An 18,284-nucleotide genomic window follows, 5' to 3' on the forward strand; every position below is an offset into this window, starting at 1 on the left:
AATTCCTTAAAGCTCTTAATAATGATTCTAAGCCCAAATCTCTCTTCTGGTGTACTTATGCAGGATCCTGGAGTTCTGGAAAATGCTTAGAGAGGGTAATTTCTGGAAGGATCTGACACAACAAATATTTAGTTAACTCATAATTTCAGAGCTCCTACTAAGTACTCAACATGGCATCAGATATTTGAAGGTCAGTCAGCAGGATTTTACCTTTTGATCTCTAGTTTCCCTGGGATGATATGAATATAATACTTTAAATAAAAGCTACTAATAAACTATAGTATACAGTTAACTTATTCCATTAAAAAAAAATAGGAACTATAGATACCAAGAATTGAAAAAAAGGAGGGGGGACTAAAATAAGGTTTCTCAAGAGCTGCACAATTGACATCTTAGGCTAGATAACCCTTTATTGTGGGGTCCTGCCCTGTGCCTTGTAAGATGATTAGTAGCATCCCTGGTCCCTACCCACTAGATGCAAGTAACACTGCCTCTCCCCCATCCCCCTGTTCTAAGAACCAGAAATGTCTCCAGACATTACCAAATGTCCCTGGAGGGCAAAATTACCCCTCATTGAGAAGCACTGAACTAGAGTATGAAATGATGACCTTAGCCCGAAAAACACCTTGAAATTTTAGAATCTCTAAAATATGGGGTGCCTGGGTGGCTCGGTGGGTTAAAGCCTCTGCCTTCGGCTCATGTCATGATCCCAGGGTCCTGGGATCAAGCCCTGCATTGGGCTCTCTGCTCGGCAGGGAAACTGCTTCCTCCTCTCTCTCTCTTGCCTGCCTCTCTGCCTACTTGTGATCCCTCTCTGTCAAATAATAAATAAAATCTTAAAAAAAAAATGTAAGGACCTGCTCTCACAGCCCCAATCTCCTCATCTGAAGAATGGGAATAATGCTGCTTATCCTCACAGGCCTTATTGTAGTTTTGTTAGGATTACCTTAACAAAACACCACAGCCTGGGTGGCTTCAACTACAGAAATTTACTTTCTCATGGATCTCCAGGCTAGAAGTTCAAGATCAAGGTGCCAGCAGTGTTGGTTTCTGGTGAAACCTCTGTCCTTCACTTGCAGATGGCCACTTTCTCATAGACTTCTCACAGACTTCTCACATTGCTTTTCCTTCATGTAAGCACATTCCTGATGTGGTCTTCCTCTTAAGAAAATACCCATCACATTGGATTAGCACCCCAACCTCATGACCTCATTTACCAATAATTACCTCTTAAAAGGTCCTACCTCCAACACAGTCACATTGGATATTAATGTTTCAACCTATGGATGTTAAAAGGACACAATTCAGTCCAAAACAGGGCTCTTATATATAGGAAAGCAATTACCATGATGCTTGGTACATAGTAAACATTCAATTAATCATTACTCATAAATATTACTAATTTTTTTTGTTTTTTTAAAATTATTTATTTGACAGACAGAGATCACAAGTAGGAAGAGAGGCAGAGAGAGAGAGGAGGAAGCAGGCTCCCTGCTGAGCAGAGAGCCTGATGCATGACTTGATCCCAGGACCCTGAGATCATGACCTGAGCCGAAGGCAGTGGCTTAACCCACTGAGCCACCCAGGCGCCCAATATTACTAATGTTAATACTAAGCCACATTTATAAGTCCTCTTAGTGAATCACATACCAGTAAAATCACAGAGGAGTATAAAATAACTGTACATTAAATAAGTTTATTTGAACACTGAGTGTCACTTTGTCCTGAAGTTATTAACTGAAAAATTTAAATTGACATTTTCCCCATTGATACAGCTAATTGCTTCAATGATCCTCTATCTTCCTTTATGTGAAGTTCAAAGGGCAGTAGGTCTTGCTTCCCCGGCATCTGATGAGTAGTTAATATTCCATAAATAAACTTGTAAGTACTTTGGGGGATTTCTCTATGTAAAGAAAATACAGTAGTCCCCCCTCCCCCACCTTTATGTGTGGTTTGGCTTTCCACAGTGTCACTTACCTACCATCTGGAAGCAGATGATCCTCCTCCTGACATACTGTCAGAAGGCCAATAGTAGCCTAATGCTAGGTCACAGCCTATGTCATTCACCTCACTTTATCTGGTCATGTCGATATTTGATCATCTCACATCATTATAAGAAGAGTCAGTACAGTGCAAGGTATTTTGAGAGAGAGACCACATTCACATAACTTTTATTACAGCATATTGTTATAGTTGTTCTGTTTTATTATTAGGTATTGTTCTTAAACTCTATGTCTAATTTATAAATTAAATATTATCACAGGCACTCATGAAGAGGGAAAAAACTCTGTATAGAGAGTTCTACTATTCATGACCGGAGGTCTTGGAATGTATCCCAACAAATAAGGGAGGAGTACTGTAAATATTTCTTAAGTCTTTAAGAATGATAATTCATATTCCCCCTCTAATTTGTTTTATAAGCATCATCTATCTATAGAAGATAGACCCAAAATAAACTAGGGAGAAAAAAATAGTTTCAAACATCCATGGTCTTCAGCTGGAACCAAGTAACTATGGAGATTTTGAAATTGCAAAGGAACATGGACCTTCTTTAGCCAAAAATATTTGTTTATAAAAACCCAAGGATGTTAGATATTTCTATCACACTGGCTTAGCATTTGAAATTTCTTCTGGCTCAAGTGCAGTTTCGCTGTCCTATTTCCGACTGTGGGGTTCCCTCCCTAACCACAACTGATTTCAGATTGGAGGCTCATAACTCTGAGGACAAGAACAGAGTCAACTTAGCTAGCTGGAAGAATGAGAAGAGTTTTATTGTTTTGAAGAGAGGGAAGCGCTGTTGTTATAGCAGGTTCAGGAAGAGTGAAGTTGATGTTGGCAGTTTTTGATTTGAACAGTTTTGTTGTCGGTCATAAAAGCAGAAATTGCTTGCTGAAAGCAAAGGCCAGGAAAGGAGAGAGTTGCTATGGCTAAGTTCAAAACAAGAGGAGATGGTGATCTTGGTGTGGCAAGAATGTTCAAAAATATTCTCCTTGTCCTTAAACAGTTGCCGCTGCATGAGTAATGTGCCACTTCACTACATAGCCCTTCTATGCAGAAATGCTATATTTCCACTCTACCAACCAAGGGATACATTTTAGTTTACATTTAGAGGAGAAATATACAAATGAAAGCAAATATGGTATAATATCTTATGCAGCTCTCTGGGAAAGAGTTCATTTTTTGCCCTGCCACTCAGACTGCACACAAATACTAGGAATATATTTTAATTTCAAATCTGACATGTGACATCTGGTAACCCATTTATTGCTAATGAAGTTTTCGCAAGAAGCAGCAGTCACCAGTATCTCATTGTATTTTTCAGTTGGCAAAGTATTGTTACCTTTCATTGGTCCAGCATTTGTGCCACTTATCGGCGGTTTGGTTAGAAAATGCAAGTAGTCCCACATAGAAATGAATGGAATGGTAAGTAACAGCAGATAGAATAGTCTAAACTTCTTACTACAATCAGAAGTAATTGTCATTTATATTTAAAAATTATATAGGTATTCGAGAGAATGACGGGAGCCGGCAGAACCATCCAGTCCAAGTAGCTTGTCAGCAGTGCCCTCAGCCTCCCTCTCTGAGCCTCCTTACCTCTTTCTGGTACACTAGCTTCTTCCACTTGCAGTGCCCAGCGCAGTTTCGCAGTTCCCCTTCTCCAGATTTGCTTATAGGGAGGTAATTAGTTGTTTATACCATAGCGTAATTTAGTAACACTAACAAAAGTCTCAAATCCACAAGATCTTATGACATCACCACATACATAATCTCCTAAGGTTCCCAGCCATGTTGTGAGCCTGACAGGACAGGTATTTTTTTACTTCTTCGTTATTAATTATCATTTTTTATATGAAGAAAATGAGTCACAGGTTAAGAGAAAAGCTATAGACTCCATAGCTCATAAGCAGTAAATTCATGTACTGATTTGGATCTTTCAGTTCTCATCACCTTGCTCTTCCACTGTGTTAGTCTGGCTTTCACCTGAGTTGGTGTATCTCCTCCTTCAAATAGATCTTGGAGGTATGGGAGTGGGTATTCCCAACCCGATTCCACTTAAAGAAATTCCAGACATTTATGAATGAGTGCAAGGAGTATTTTATTAGATAATACCCTTTTGGGCACTCCTTAACTACACTAGTCGTGAATGTCTGGAAAAATACAATCTAATGAATAATTCTCAAGCTGTATTTTACGAGTCTGTCATACTTAGTTTGGGTTTTGATGCCTCAGAAGAGCCAAATGAAAGCATTTCCGCTGAGGGCACTTTTGTCATTTGTTGGATTTGGTTTTGCCTATTAATCATGATTAGCAGCATACAAGCCACAGTTGCAAATTAAGACGAGAGTAGGGCAATGATTTTAAAACATTACTGTGCATCAGAACTACCTGGAGGGCTCATTAAAACATAGCCTGCTGGACCCCACCCACAGAGTTTCTGATTCAGTAGGTCTGGAGTGCGGCTTGAGATTTGCATTCCTAAGGAATTCCCAGGTGAGACTGATGCTGCTGTTCCTGGGACCACATTTTCAGAACCATTGCTAGAAGGGCTCTGTATGTGAGAGAAGCATCTAACACTGTATTGTCCAATTTGGGAGTCAGCCCCAAGTGATGACTGAACTCTTGGAGTGTTCAGCTACTTTCAACTGAGATGTGCTGGAAACATAAAACTATATTCCTAATTTTTAAGAATTGGTACCAAGACAAAGGTAAAATATTTTCATTTTTATATTGATTACATGTTTAAAGGATAATATTTTGGAAATATTGGATTAGATAATGTATTATCAAAATTAATTTCACCTGTTTCTTTTTACTTGTTTAGTGTGGCTACTAGGAAACTTTTAATTACATATGTGGTTCCCATAAAATTTCTTTTGAATAGCACTGACCGAAAGAATTGGAAAATAGTAGTGGGATTAGTAAACCACAGAAAATAACAAATCCCAAAAGCTGTAAGTGCTTCAGGATCCAAAGAAAATAAATCGGTTGGTCAGATTTAGTCTCAGGGCTCCACTTTATACACAAGACATTTGCTGCCATAATTATTAAATGTAGAAGCCATACAGTATCCACCATTTGACCTTTCTTTCAGCATTAATCAAATGCCTCATTATAATTCTTGAAATAAATGCATTAGATTAAAATAATGAAAAGCATTTCTGCTCAATTTCTGAATGAAAAAAATTCCATTAGTTTTTGAAGTTCTGTGCTTTCCTTCATTAAGTTTCACTTATCCTTCCATTACAGAAATCATATTGTAAAATTTATATTTTCAAAGTGCTTTTATGTCTTCCTAAGACTTCACTGTTTACCTTTAACAATCTATGAAACAGAAGTGAGAACAAAGGTATTTCCATTCTAAATATGTTGTAATAGCTGAAGGATAACAAAGAGGTTAAATTACCTGTGTATGATTGTGTCAGTGGTTAGTAACAGAGCAGAGTCTGACAGAACTCTTGTCCAGTGCTTTCTCTAAGAGACTACTCTGCTGTCTCTCAGTTTTTACAGCATTTGGATGTTTAAAAAAAAAAAAAAAAAGTAGTATACAAAACAGTGCTTTAAAAAAAAAAAATGTAACTCGAGGCATCGAGTGGCTCAGTGGGTGGCTCAATGGGTAAAGCCTCTGCCTTCGGCTTGGGTCATGATCCCAGGGTCCTGGGATGGAGCCCCACATAAGGCTCTCTGCTCCGTGGGGAGCCTGCTTCCTCCTCTCTCTCTGCCTGCCTCTCTGCCTAATTGTGAGCTCTGTCTGTCAAATAAATAAATAAAATCTTTTAAGAAAAATGTAACTCTGATAAAATCAAACATTACCTTTACAGAATTCATTTTCATAGGACAAAAGTCCATTTATCCTTCAAAACACTGACCAATGTAATACTTCAAAATATTATTCTAAATAATATATTACTGTGAGGTTCCTTTATAATACTCCGCCTTGGCCTCTGTTTCTTTTTTTTGTTTGTTTGTTTTTTGTTATATAATTTTTTATTTTTTATAAACATATATTTTTATCCCCAGGAGTAATGAAAGAAAATGGGATTGGCCTCTGTTTTTTTATCTGGGCAACTGAATCCCATTAACTATTTGCTAAGCTTTAAAAAGTTGTTTTTTTCCCACAAAGAAATCTGGAAGTAGGTTTGTTTTGTATGAGTTATTTTAACAATAATACACTGTGCCACTTTTTACATAGGATGTTATAATCCTGACTTGCTAACTGTAGGGCATGCTTATAATTTTGATTTGCAGTCATGAAACAATCCTTTCACCTGGAATTGCTAATGAATTACACAGGTGATGCCTGAGAGGTTCATGGTCTAGAAACCAATCAAGCTAGTCTAGATTAAGGCTGAAATCTATACCTTTGACCTCAATAACCTAGGATCATAATCAGCTATCCCAATGCTGTGCTGGGAAAATATTTCTTTGAGTAAATAATCTAAAAAATGAGGAGAAAAACCAATGTCACTGTAATGTAATATTCTTACACAGAGTTTATTTATCTTCAGTAAAAGGTAAAATTCATTTTTTTTAAGAAAAAGACTTCTTGTGTTTAACTATCAAATATTATTAAATCATTGTGGCATTAATAACATCCATATCGATAGATGTTGGCAGATTTAATGATTTATCAATAGGTCATTTCTACTTGTTAAGCCATCATTGCCTTTGTCTTCAAAAGATATATACCTGTTCCAAAGAAAGGTTATAAAATTTCAGTGTTTCAGGAAATTTCTTTAACCATTATCCAGTTCCCGGAGAATGCAGAGGTCTAGAGGAGCTAAGTGACTGGTTCAAGGTCACTTAGTGAATGAGAAAGCCAAAATTTGAAGCCTAGTCTCCTTATACATCGTGTAGGACCAATTTGTAGAGTTTCATTCAAAAAGTATTTCTACTGCAATCAGAACATTTGGCAATTTGAGGAAACATATACAATATGGGTAATATTTAATCCTTCTAGCTTGTATGATTATGTATGACTATGTGATTTCTATAATGTTAAAATTTCTAATCTGAAGTGAATTGCCATGTGGCCAGTAAATTCTTTTTTTTTTTTCTTTTTTTAAGATTTTACTTACTGGAGAGAGAGAAGGGGAGCAGGGACAGAGGGGGAAGCTGGCCCCCCACTGAGCAGAGAGCCCGATGTGGGGCTCAATCTCAGGACCCTGAGATCATGACCTAAGCCAAAGGCAGAGGCTTTACCAACTGAGGCCCTGGCCAGGAAATTCTAACATAAAACTCATAATACATATAAATTCTATAATAATATCATAATTTCTTAAGAGTACAAATTAATTAATGCTTCCTTTTTTTCCCAGTAACTTTCCTCATATCCCTTAAAGTGGAATGTGAAATGAAATGGGCAGTTTCTGCTGCTGATTTAAAGTCTCAGAGAAGCAAATATGAAGTGATTTAACATATAAAATTTGGGATTTTGCTCACAAGTTGGGTAAAACAGCTGTTGATGGAGATGCCCACATAGGAGCTGCCTTTTTCATTTATTGAAAAAGAAAAGCTTGTGAACAGTCTCCAAGAGTCCTATTATTAAAAATGATGTTTCCTCCCTTTTGATGAATGGCTGAGATGCTGATCCTTTGAAATGTGGTTATGAGTCCCTTCGGGAAATTCTATGAGTCCCTAAGTTGAGGAATTTGGGAGTATAAGAGAACTGGAGTTTATTTATATACAAGCTGGATTTATTTTCCTTTTCTCTTAGTCTGTGCTCTTTCAACTCTTTCTAGGCTCACTAAAGCCTTCCATGACCCTCTATTTTTAACATAAGAATATTTTCTACTAACACCAATAGGTCAAAGGACAATTTCTAGCATATGATTAGACTTAATGACATATATCTCATCCCTACCTGTTTCTCTTTTCCTTTTGAGATTAAAAAAATTTAAAATACAACAAAAGACAGCCAAGAGTTTAGTACAGAAAAAGAGTAGGAAGAAATATCATAGGAATAAAGGGAGTTGTTTGGGGTCTTGAGATATTCATCACAAGTGAAATATTTGAACTGTAATTTATGATAAATAGCGTCTGAAGTGGAGAGAAATTGAATTATAATTTAGTGTTACATTAGTGATATTGAAGTACTGAATAATTCTAATAAGCAAAAATTTAGGATTCCCATTTTACTTTCCTTGAAGTGTATACCCTAACTTAGAAGGAACTTCTGAATTTCCTTTCATAAAGCTGAGTTCTTTCTATTCTTGGGCTATTTTGTAAAGCAGAGGGGAGGGCTAGTTGAGGATGGCAGAACATTTAACCACCATCACCACAGTTTGTTACCATTGGTTATGTGCAGAAATAAGAAGGCAGTTCTGTTTTCATTTCTGTGAGAGCAGGCCACAATGAATGATGCTGACTTGGGAAGAGGGCCAGAAGCCATTGTTTACCGCTTAGACATATCATACAGCCTTTCATTAAGTTTAAGGACGCTGAATCTTGAGCACTTACTTAGTATGCATAAATAATTGCAACAATTATATATTGTGTGTTCTAAGAGAAATATTCACCTTGGAATTGAAGAGGTAAACAAAATCATCTCCCAGAAAAATATTTAACATAGAGAGTTTAGTCTAGGATTGCCAGTCATTCTCTCGTGCATCTGATTTAAAAGCATTTCTGGTCACTTTCCCCCATGGTGCCAAGCTCTCTGCCATGCTTCTTTCTTCATGGCTGTCAGGATTACCATGATGGAGGAGAATACCACCAGATGGGCTTAGATGCTTCATTAAAAGGCATGATGGGGGCAGGGGTGAGCATGAATAAGGGCAAGACTATAATCCAAAGTTTATTGGGTCCAAGCAACTTAGCCATTATCTCAAAGTAATGGAGGGCAACTTCCAGTCAAGATAAATACAATGAACTAAGCAATCATGGACATTACCCTTCTTTCTTGAAACACATAAAATATCAGATCACAGCTCTGAGTAAGAATTGAGACCACATGGCGCCTGGGTGGTTCATTCGGTTAAGCATCTGCCGTTATTTAGCTCAGGTCATGATCACAGGGTCCTTAGATCAAGCCCCACATAGTAGGGCTTCCTGCTCAATGGAGAGCCTGCTTCTCCCTCTCTCTGCTCCTCCTCCCAGCTCATGTTCTCTCTTTCTCTCACTAACTCTCGCTCTTGCTTTCAAATAAATAAAATCTTTAAATATTTAAAATAAAATCTTTAAAAAGAAAAAAAGAATTGAGACCACATGGGCCAGAGAAGAACCAATACCAGTTACACAACCAAGAGAAAGTTTTAATGAGTTTACCAGGATGGAAGTCAAGACCATTAGACGCAGGCACTAAAGGCAAGTGAAACCGGCTTTCCTGGTTAAAGCCAGAAACTGCAAAATTACTGCCTATTGTGACCAAAGACGAGATAACTTCTGCAGACCAGCTAAAAATTGGAGAATGGGCAGGAAGCCTAATTTGCATTATCTGAAGAGAAAGTATGGCATTGGAAACTAGGCTGAGAACTAAGTATTAAAAACTTATCCGGATCAAGTGACTATTGTATACCCAAGCAGAAATTTCACAGGCTATCATCATCCGGACACCAAGCCTCCTAAAGAAGTTAATACCACTACAGATTAACTCACAAAGATTACAAAATTTAAGAGGTAGGTAAATGCCAAGCAGAGGGTCGGTAGATGAATCAAATAGAATCTACATGAGAAGAGCTATGAACTACAAATAGGAAAACAATTGGATAGGGGCTCTTAACATACAGATGTTCAAAATGTTTATAGAGACAAGGGTACAAATAGACCCCATAAAATAAGAACAGAAGGTTAAGAAGTAAGAACAAGTGGATTTGAAAAAGAAACAAGTAGACACCCTAAAAATTTTACTGCCAACTTCTATGATTCAATGAATTCACAAATGGATACTGACTAACAGTTGTTCCCCTAGAATGCCTCATTCATTACTGAGAGAAAAAAACACAGAGGAGCAGAAACAGTTGTTTTCTAAAGTCTGAATTATAAAATAAGAGCAATAAAGAGAATGACTTTTGAACAGGATGGTTTATTGAGCTGCCCAGCACTCCAAGAAAATGACTTACAAACACTACTCTACTCTTCTAGATATTTGAGAAAGATACTTTGATAGAAGATTATTCTAAAATATAATTACTTTGTCTTTTAGTTCTCTCTTTATTATCATAGGAAACTATGTGGTATTTTTTTTTCCTTAAATTGAAAACTCATTTTAAAAGGAGCTTGTAATGAACAATTTAATTAGATTGGCTTTGGCTTGCCTAAAAGCTTAAGAAGGTATTAATATTCTAATCAAAAGTCTTGGGGAAATATTCTTAAAAAGAAACCAAGGAAAAGACTGAAAGATGAAGGAAGGGAGGGAGAGAAGGTAGGTAGTAGGTAGGAAGGGAAGAGGAAAGAAAGAAAAGAAAACCTTCCGTCTTGGGCTTGTTTTTAAGAATAAAGGAAGCTGTCAAGGAACACAAGGTATCTACAATGAAAGCAAGCAGTGGATAAATGTAGGGTGGCCACTATGAGCCAACCTTCTGTTTACAGCAGACCAAAAGTTCCCACCTGACTCATGGCCAGTGTATTCAGCTGTTTAAGATGATTTTTTTACTCATACTTTGAAAGAACATCCTGGTATTTTTAACCTTTTATGGCAACAGAAAAAACTTACCAAAGATAAACTTTTTTTATCTTTTTTTTTTTTTTTTTTGAGCCATGGCTAGGTCAACGTTTATCTTGCATTCAAAAAATAATAGTAAAAATTTTTTAAAAAACCATTTATTAAATGCATTCTGTTTGAAAGATATGCCTAGTGCTTTTGGGTTATCTCATTTAATTCCTGTAACAATCATGTACACTAAGAATCATTGTTCCCATTCCTTCAATGGGAATAATATAATCTATATATAAATAAAATATAATAATAAATAAGGGAACTGAGGCTTATGTTCAGAGAAATAGGGTGACTTACCCAGAGCCATACAGATTTCTAAGTGGCAGAGGAAGATTCCATTATAAGTAGTGGTTTTTTTTAAGCTTTTATTTATTTATTTGACAGAGAGAGAGATCACAGTTAGGCAGAGAGGCAGGCAGAGAGAGAGGGGGAAGCTTTCTTGCTGAGCAGAAACCCCAATGTGGGACTCGATCCCAGGACCCTAAGATCATGACCTAAGCCAAAGTCATAGGCTTAACCCACTGAGTCATGCAGGCATGCATGCCCCATTATAAGTGCTTTGACTCCAAATCCCATCTCTTTCCCGCCTAAGAAGAAATGGTGCTATGGAATTCATATAAGGCACAGAGCCTGTGTAAAAGATGTGATGAAACCAAGAAGTAGGAAGAGATGGATCCTCCTATGTTTTTTTTATCAGTACATCCTACCTGCCTAAAACTCTACTGGGAGAAGTAGTACAATGAAAAATAGCTGCTTTTTGGGATTTTTAAGTTTGCTGTTCCTAATAGATCACATCCCTTTCCTTTGGCTCCTCATCAAAACTGCATCCTTAGGGGTGCCTGGGTGGCTCAGTGGGTTAAAGCCTCTGCCTTTGGCTCAGGTCATGATCCCAGGGTCCTGGGACTGAGCCCCCGCATCGGGCTCTCTGCTCAGCGGGGAGCCTGCTTCCCTTCCTCTCTCTTGCCTGCCTCTCTGCCTACTTGTGATCTCTGTCTGTCAAATAAATAAATAAATAAGTCTTAAAAAAAAAAAAAAAAGCATCCTTTCAGTTTCAAAGAGAAAAGACCCTACTCTTTCTTTCTCACTCGTTTATCATCAATCACAGATGCCTACTAATCAAAAGAGTTCAATTTTCCCTCTTTCCTGAGAATCCAGTTTCTCTAGGAAAGTCTATCAGCGGCAACAATGCTGACTGAGAACGATATTCCTTGCAAATCACTACGGCCCCATGTCACCCTCACATCCATCGCACATTCAGACCCTACACCACTGTTTAGGGTGTTGTGTGGTATCTGTAAATTTACAACAGCAGTTTCCCATGGATGATGATGCAGACATTCATAAGGAGGGAAAAGTTCAAGTGATGACAGTCTCTTATCTACCTCGGCTGACCCACTGTCGCCTTTTAAATTCTTACCCCTCTGTTTCCCATACATCCTCCAAAGTCCAAATGCCATCTTCTGTGGGAAGTGCCCCTGATCACTCCCCCAGTCTCCCACCACACCAAGCTGGGTCAATGGTAAATACAGACTATTCCATATTACCCTGTTATGGTATAGTATTCAGCACTGGAGATAATTTTGTCTTTAAAGCTTTTGGCTGCCCCCACTGGTAGACTCAAATGCCTGAAAAGAGAATATGAACTTTTTCACTTTGCATCTGTAACTCCAACACATAGTAGGTGTTCAGTGAATATATGATAAGTGGATGACTGCCCACTGAACACACTATTTGCATTTGTGCTTCCCTGTGCTTGCTCCCACTGTTTCTATCATCTAAAATTCCTCTCCTCTTTCTGATCCCCTCAAATACGAGAAAATTTGTTTCCTTACCGGACAGGAAGTCTTGGTCATTACTTACATAAATATTTATGTAAAATGTTCTTCTAATTAGTATACTCGATGTGATGTCTGGAGTTTCTCAAGTGATATACACATTTAAATGATAAATGTCTGGAACGCCTGGAAATTTCAGTCAGTTAAACATCTGCCTTTGGCTCAGGTCATGATCCAAGGGTTCTGGGATAGAGTCCTGCATTGGGCTCCTTGCTCAGTGGGGAGCCTGCCTCTCCCTCTGCATGTTCCTCCCCCTGCTTATGCACTCTCTCTCTCTCTGACAAATAAATAAAATCTCTAACAATTAATTAATTAATTAATGATAAATTTCCTACTAAAATATCCAGGTATGTTTCCCTAGTTGTCCAGAGCAGGCTTCTATATACTAAATATTAATCAATATGGATCAGTGGGAACTGAAAAAGAAACCAACCTCATTGTGAAGGAATTGAAGTCCAATTGGAGTCCAAAGTGCAAACTTTTTCCCATAGAAATTCTTTAATAAATGATGTTTATAGTTCCAGACTAATCAATAAAATTCTACTCATTCCAGACACAGTATTAATGGAACCAGCCTGAGACGTGTATTCTTAGAGTTAGGGTCAAGAAAGAAAGAAGAGAAAGAGGAAAATTTCCTCCCTACTTTCAAGCACCCAAGCTCATGGCACCCAAGGGATTCTAAAATATTAAGTTTATTCCTTCCTATCTGTTAGTGCCCTTATGGCAAAGCTGAAACAAATATTTACCTCTGTCCTAGTTTTCAGTTATGGAGTTCGCCCAGGCTGCTTTTTAATCTTTGAGATCCTTTAACCTTGACATTTTCACTTTTTTCCTAAGCAAAATCCAACTGATCTTAACCAGATGTTAAAAGAACAAATAAGTCAATTAATACACATTAAGGCGTAAATGACTGCTAGCCCATAAATCTTTTATGAAGCATTTAATTTTTAATAGAGAATAGTTGTTTACCTAAAGGAATGCATACTTCTAAACTGGCATAATTTCAGTAACTTTAATAAAATAAACTGAAAAATCAGCAAAATGTAGGGAAATCCTTCTGGGTGAGGAAGAAATAGGTCATATCTCCCTGAGAGACTAGCCCTAGTTTCCATTATATTTATCCCTTCTTTTCATCATCTTCTGTTTTAGAAACCACATATTTCTAAAAGTACTGAGGATTTTTTTTTTTTTGGTCTGTTCGGTTTGGTTTTGCTTTTGGTTTTGATTTTTTATCCAAAGTGAGACCCAGGTTAACATTAAGTATCTTCTATAAGATCATTTCAGGAACAAAATGTAAATTACTTCTTTAACCCCGTAGAAACCAGTCTCAATATGCTATACTCATAGCTTTTAAGCTATATGCTATTTACTCATTCTTGTGTCCTCTGGCTGCATTATTTATCGTCTGTCCCCTGGAATAGGCTGGGGCCTCCATCAATAAACAAGATTATTTGAAACAGGCCCTACCGTCAAAAAGCTGACCTACCAGTGGAGAAGACAGGTCAACAGACAATTATAATATAGTGCCAATTCCTGCATCCCAAGTGCCAAAGTGGCTTAGAAAATGAAACATCCAATTGCCCAGATAAGTCAGAAGGGCTCCACAGAGGATGTGACATTTGCTTGTCTGTGGATACTAATGCTCCCATGAACGAAAAGAGAAGAAAAAAATTTTCAATTATGTAAGACTGAGTATAAAAGGAGGAGATAATGGGGACATGAAACCAAAACCTTGGATAAGAATAACTACCTCTTGGGAGACGCAAAGAGGCCACTTAAGAAACTCTTTCTTCCTAGTGTTCTCTTAAGATCTGGCTACTTGAGTCTCATCCCTATCACAGCACGACTTTACACCAAGATGAACACTAGGTGTTTATATTTGTCCAGCTCTTCTGAATGCCAAGCACAGCTATCCTGGGAAGATTAGTAGTATCTTATTTTGTCCAGGATACTTTGCTACAGCAGGAAAGTACAGCCATGCTCTTCTAGGGACCTGCTCCTGATGTAGCCACAGGATCTTTACTCAGAACCCTTTCCCCACCCAGTGAGCATCACCTGTGCCGGATGCTGAGCTTTTACCTCAGAGAGTGCCCGTGCCACATGGTGTGATGTTACTACCTTCATGGCATCCTCAGCCTTCCTCCTATGGGTTTTCTGATGGACTCTGCTAGGGCAGAATATATTGATTTTCTAAATCACATAAATGAATAGCTTGATTACTTATTGTGTAAATTATTGAAGCAAATATTTGCAGAAGTCTTTATGGAGCTCATTCCTGAGCATCTGAGTCTTCTGAAAATCCTAAAGAACTGCTGCTATCTTAAGCCCCCATGAAAGACATGTTTTATTGATAATCCTGGCCTATTCTGCTCACTTGACATTCTTGTTATACAGATGGTTAACCTCAGAGTTCACTCCAGAAATGGCTGGCAAGCACATAAGTTAGAAGATTCAGTCTCTTGTGCTAGACTGAGTTTGAAGTTAAAAAATAAAGTGGGTATTGCCTGAAGTGGCCTGGGAAACCATGAGAAGAATACTTTTCCACAAAGGTTTGAGCCTTCCCCCTTATCCCTTCCTAAATCAGTTCCCACAATGACCAATTTCCTCCATAACCTAGAGGCAGCTATTCTGACAACTTCAGGGAGGATGCTAATAAGGTTTATATTTAAGTAAAGATTGTGAAATGAAAGAAATGGTTTGATTAATAAGGTACAGATGTGTCACATTTCTAAGGTTAAAGACAAATTAATTAGCCTTATCTACCTCTGGAAAAACTCAAGTCTTCCTCAATAACTAATTTAATTCAGTGTTATTTTCTGAGATTTAGATTAGGAGTTTTAATTAATTTGGAAGCTAGGATTTACTTCTAGAAAAAATGCAAAGGACCTAGGTAAGTTTATTCAGAGTGTGAATAAACTTACCTAGGTCCTTTGCATTTTTGTCTGGAGGGTATTTATCTGGAAGATATTTATCACTTTCTAGAAAAGCAATTCGAAAAACTGATTCAATGTGTAAATTAGACTTTCTTGGTTCAGTTTTTCTCCAAAAAATATGATCTATTTTTTCCTAAGACTAAAGTTGAGTTACAGTATTTATTATTGAAAAATAAAACTATGTTTATAACTGAAAGTTCAATTTTTTTTACCTCTTCATTTTTATTTTCTTTAGGTGCATCTGGCCTAGTGTCTAAGACTAATTAATAACCCAAGAGATCAAAATGATTCTCAACTCTTCCACTGAAGATGGTATTAAAAGAATACAAGATGACTGTCCCAAAGCTGGAAGGCACAATTACATATTTGTCATGATCCCTACTTTATACAGTATCATCTTTGTGGTTGGAATATTTGGAAACAGCTTGGTAGTGATTGTCATTTACTTTTACATGAAACTGAAGACTGTGGCCAGTGTTTTTCTTCTGAATTTAGCATTGGCTGATTTATGCTTTTTACTGACCTTGCCATTGTGGGCTGTCTACACTGCTATGGAATACCGCTGGCCCTTTGGCAATTACCTATGTAAGATTGCTTCAGCCAGTGTCAGTTTCAACCTCTATGCCAGTGTGTTTCTACTTACATGTCTAAGCATTGATCGTTACCTAGCTATTGTTCACCCAATGAAGTCCCGCCTTCGGCGCACAATGCTTATGGCCAAAGTCACCTGCATCATTATCTGGCTGCTGGCTGGCTTGGCCAGTTTGCCAACTATAATCCACCGAAACGTATTTTTCATCGAGAATACCAATATCACAGTTTGTGCTTTCCATTATGAATCCCAAAATTCAACCCTCCCCATTGGACTGGGCCTAACCAAGAATATACTGGGTTTCTTGTTTCCTTTTCTGATCATTCTTACAAGTTACACTCTTATTTGGAAGACGCTAAAGAGGGCTTATGAGATTCAGAAGAACAAGCCAAGAAATGATGATATTTTCAAAATAATTATGGCAATTGTGCTTTTCTTTTTCTTTTCCTGGGTTCCCCACCAAATATTCACTTTTCTGGATGTATTGATCCAGCTGGGCATCATACATGACTGTAAAATTGCAGATATTGTTGACACCGCCATGCCTATCACAATTTGCATAGCTTATTTTAACAACTGCCTGAACCCTCTGTTTTACGGCTTTCTGGGGAAGAAATTTAAAAAATATTTTCTCCAGCTTCTGAAATATATCCCCCCAAAGGCCAAATCCCACTCAAGCCTATCAACAAAAATGAGCACACTCTCCTACCGCCCCTCAGATCATGGAAATGCATCCACCAAGAAGTCTGCCTCATGTGTTGAAGTTGAGTGACACACTTGAAACCTGTCAGTGAAGTAATCTTGTGAAAGAAGGAGCAAGAAAAACATTCCTCTACAGCACTTCACTACCAAATGAACATTAGCTACTTCTCAGAATTTAAGAAGAAAAAGGTTTTATGGTCTCAACGAACCATTCCAAAGCTCTGAACAAAAGCTTTTCTTTCCCTGTGCAGCAAAACAAAGCAAAGCCAGATTTTGCATTAGATAGATGAGGGCCACTCAAAGAATGATGTCCGAAACTGGATGAATGTGTTGATTGGAAAAATTTTACTGGCAGAAATGCCATCTCCCCAGTCTCCTTTTTCTGCTATTTTTCATTTCCACATAAAGGTATTTGGAATATGTTAAACCCTGAGAGGGGAAACAGGGGATCAGAGCTCAAGACGGCTCTGCCCAATTTTCAAAGGGCAGTAAAGCTTTTGTTCCTATTTACCTATTAGCAACTCTGACCCACTTGTACCTGCTACTGCACATTTTGTACATAGACCTGCTAAGCAGTAATCGTCAAGTTTCAGAAACTTTTGTGAAATTCAACTAATGTCATTGATTCACACTGCCAAAATATGCCAGCTAATAGGTTTATTTGTATATAGATACTAAAAAGTGAGATATAACCCAAGTAGTAGTGTCTTCCTAGTCATATCAGTTTTGTTTCATATCTGAGAAGTATATAAATTTGTGGTAAAAAGATTATATATCATAAAGTATGCCTTACATTTAGAAAAAATATATGTTATATCTGTATAACCATATCTCTAAACTGTTGTTACTTGATTAAAATCTGGCAAACATATTTACATTAAAATAATTTTATTGTAATGTATTTAATCTTCATTACTTATAATGGATACTGATTTATTTTTAAAATATAACTACGAACACATTTCCATTTAAACTTTAATACAACTTTAATATAATAGTTTAATGCTATTGCTTATAGATTCTATATTCTGCCATTGAAAAGGAAAATATTACATTTTATTCCATCTTAGTCCAGCATATAATACACCCTTTTGAGTTTTTCAAAGTTTTTCATGCAACAAAGGAAAAAAAAAACTCATTTCTTTAACACTAAAATAAAACATTATTTTATACATAATTTTTTTAATAATAGGACTTTCCTAATTACACATGTGATCATTGTAGGACACAAAGATGTAGGAAAGCATAAAAATAAGTTTTATTTAGTTCTCCTGCTTAAAAATTGCCATTTTAAACATTTGGGTACATTTTCTTCTACTTTTTTTGTATTCATTATACATACATACATACATATACAAATCATGATATTTGAGTCAGAATATGTATAGTACTTTGTATACAGATTTTTCACTTAATGTAATAGCTTGTTAGCTTGCTACACCATTAAATATTTTTCTAAAACATTTTAATAATTGAATAACATTACAAAATACAAATACATTCTGATAGAGTTAGCTAATCCTGAAACTGGGACAGTTAGCTTTTTTTGATTTTTCAGTATAATAAAT

General features: G+C 37.0%; 1 protein-coding gene across 1 annotated transcript in view; it reads left to right on the forward strand.

The window, feature by feature from the left end:
* Positions 1-17,054, forward strand: part of AGTR1 (angiotensin II receptor type 1) — a 46,504-nt gene extending 29,450 nt beyond the window's left edge. Inside the window, exon 3 of the mRNA XM_004754445.3 lies at positions 15,658-17,054. Coding sequence (XP_004754502.1) covers positions 15,707-16,786 — 1,080 coding nt within the window. The 5' untranslated portion in view covers positions 15,658-15,706 and the 3' untranslated portion in view covers positions 16,787-17,054. The remainder of the gene's footprint in view (positions 1-15,657) is intronic.
* Positions 17,055-18,284: the final 1,230 nt, after the last annotated feature.

Source organism: Mustela putorius, unplaced genomic scaffold (genome assembly GCF_011764305.1).
Source record: "Mustela putorius furo isolate JIRA1106 unplaced genomic scaffold, ASM1176430v1.1 tig00003834_pilon_pilon_pilon, whole genome shotgun sequence".
In the NCBI taxonomy this organism is placed as follows: domain Eukaryota; kingdom Metazoa; phylum Chordata; class Mammalia; order Carnivora; family Mustelidae; genus Mustela; species Mustela putorius.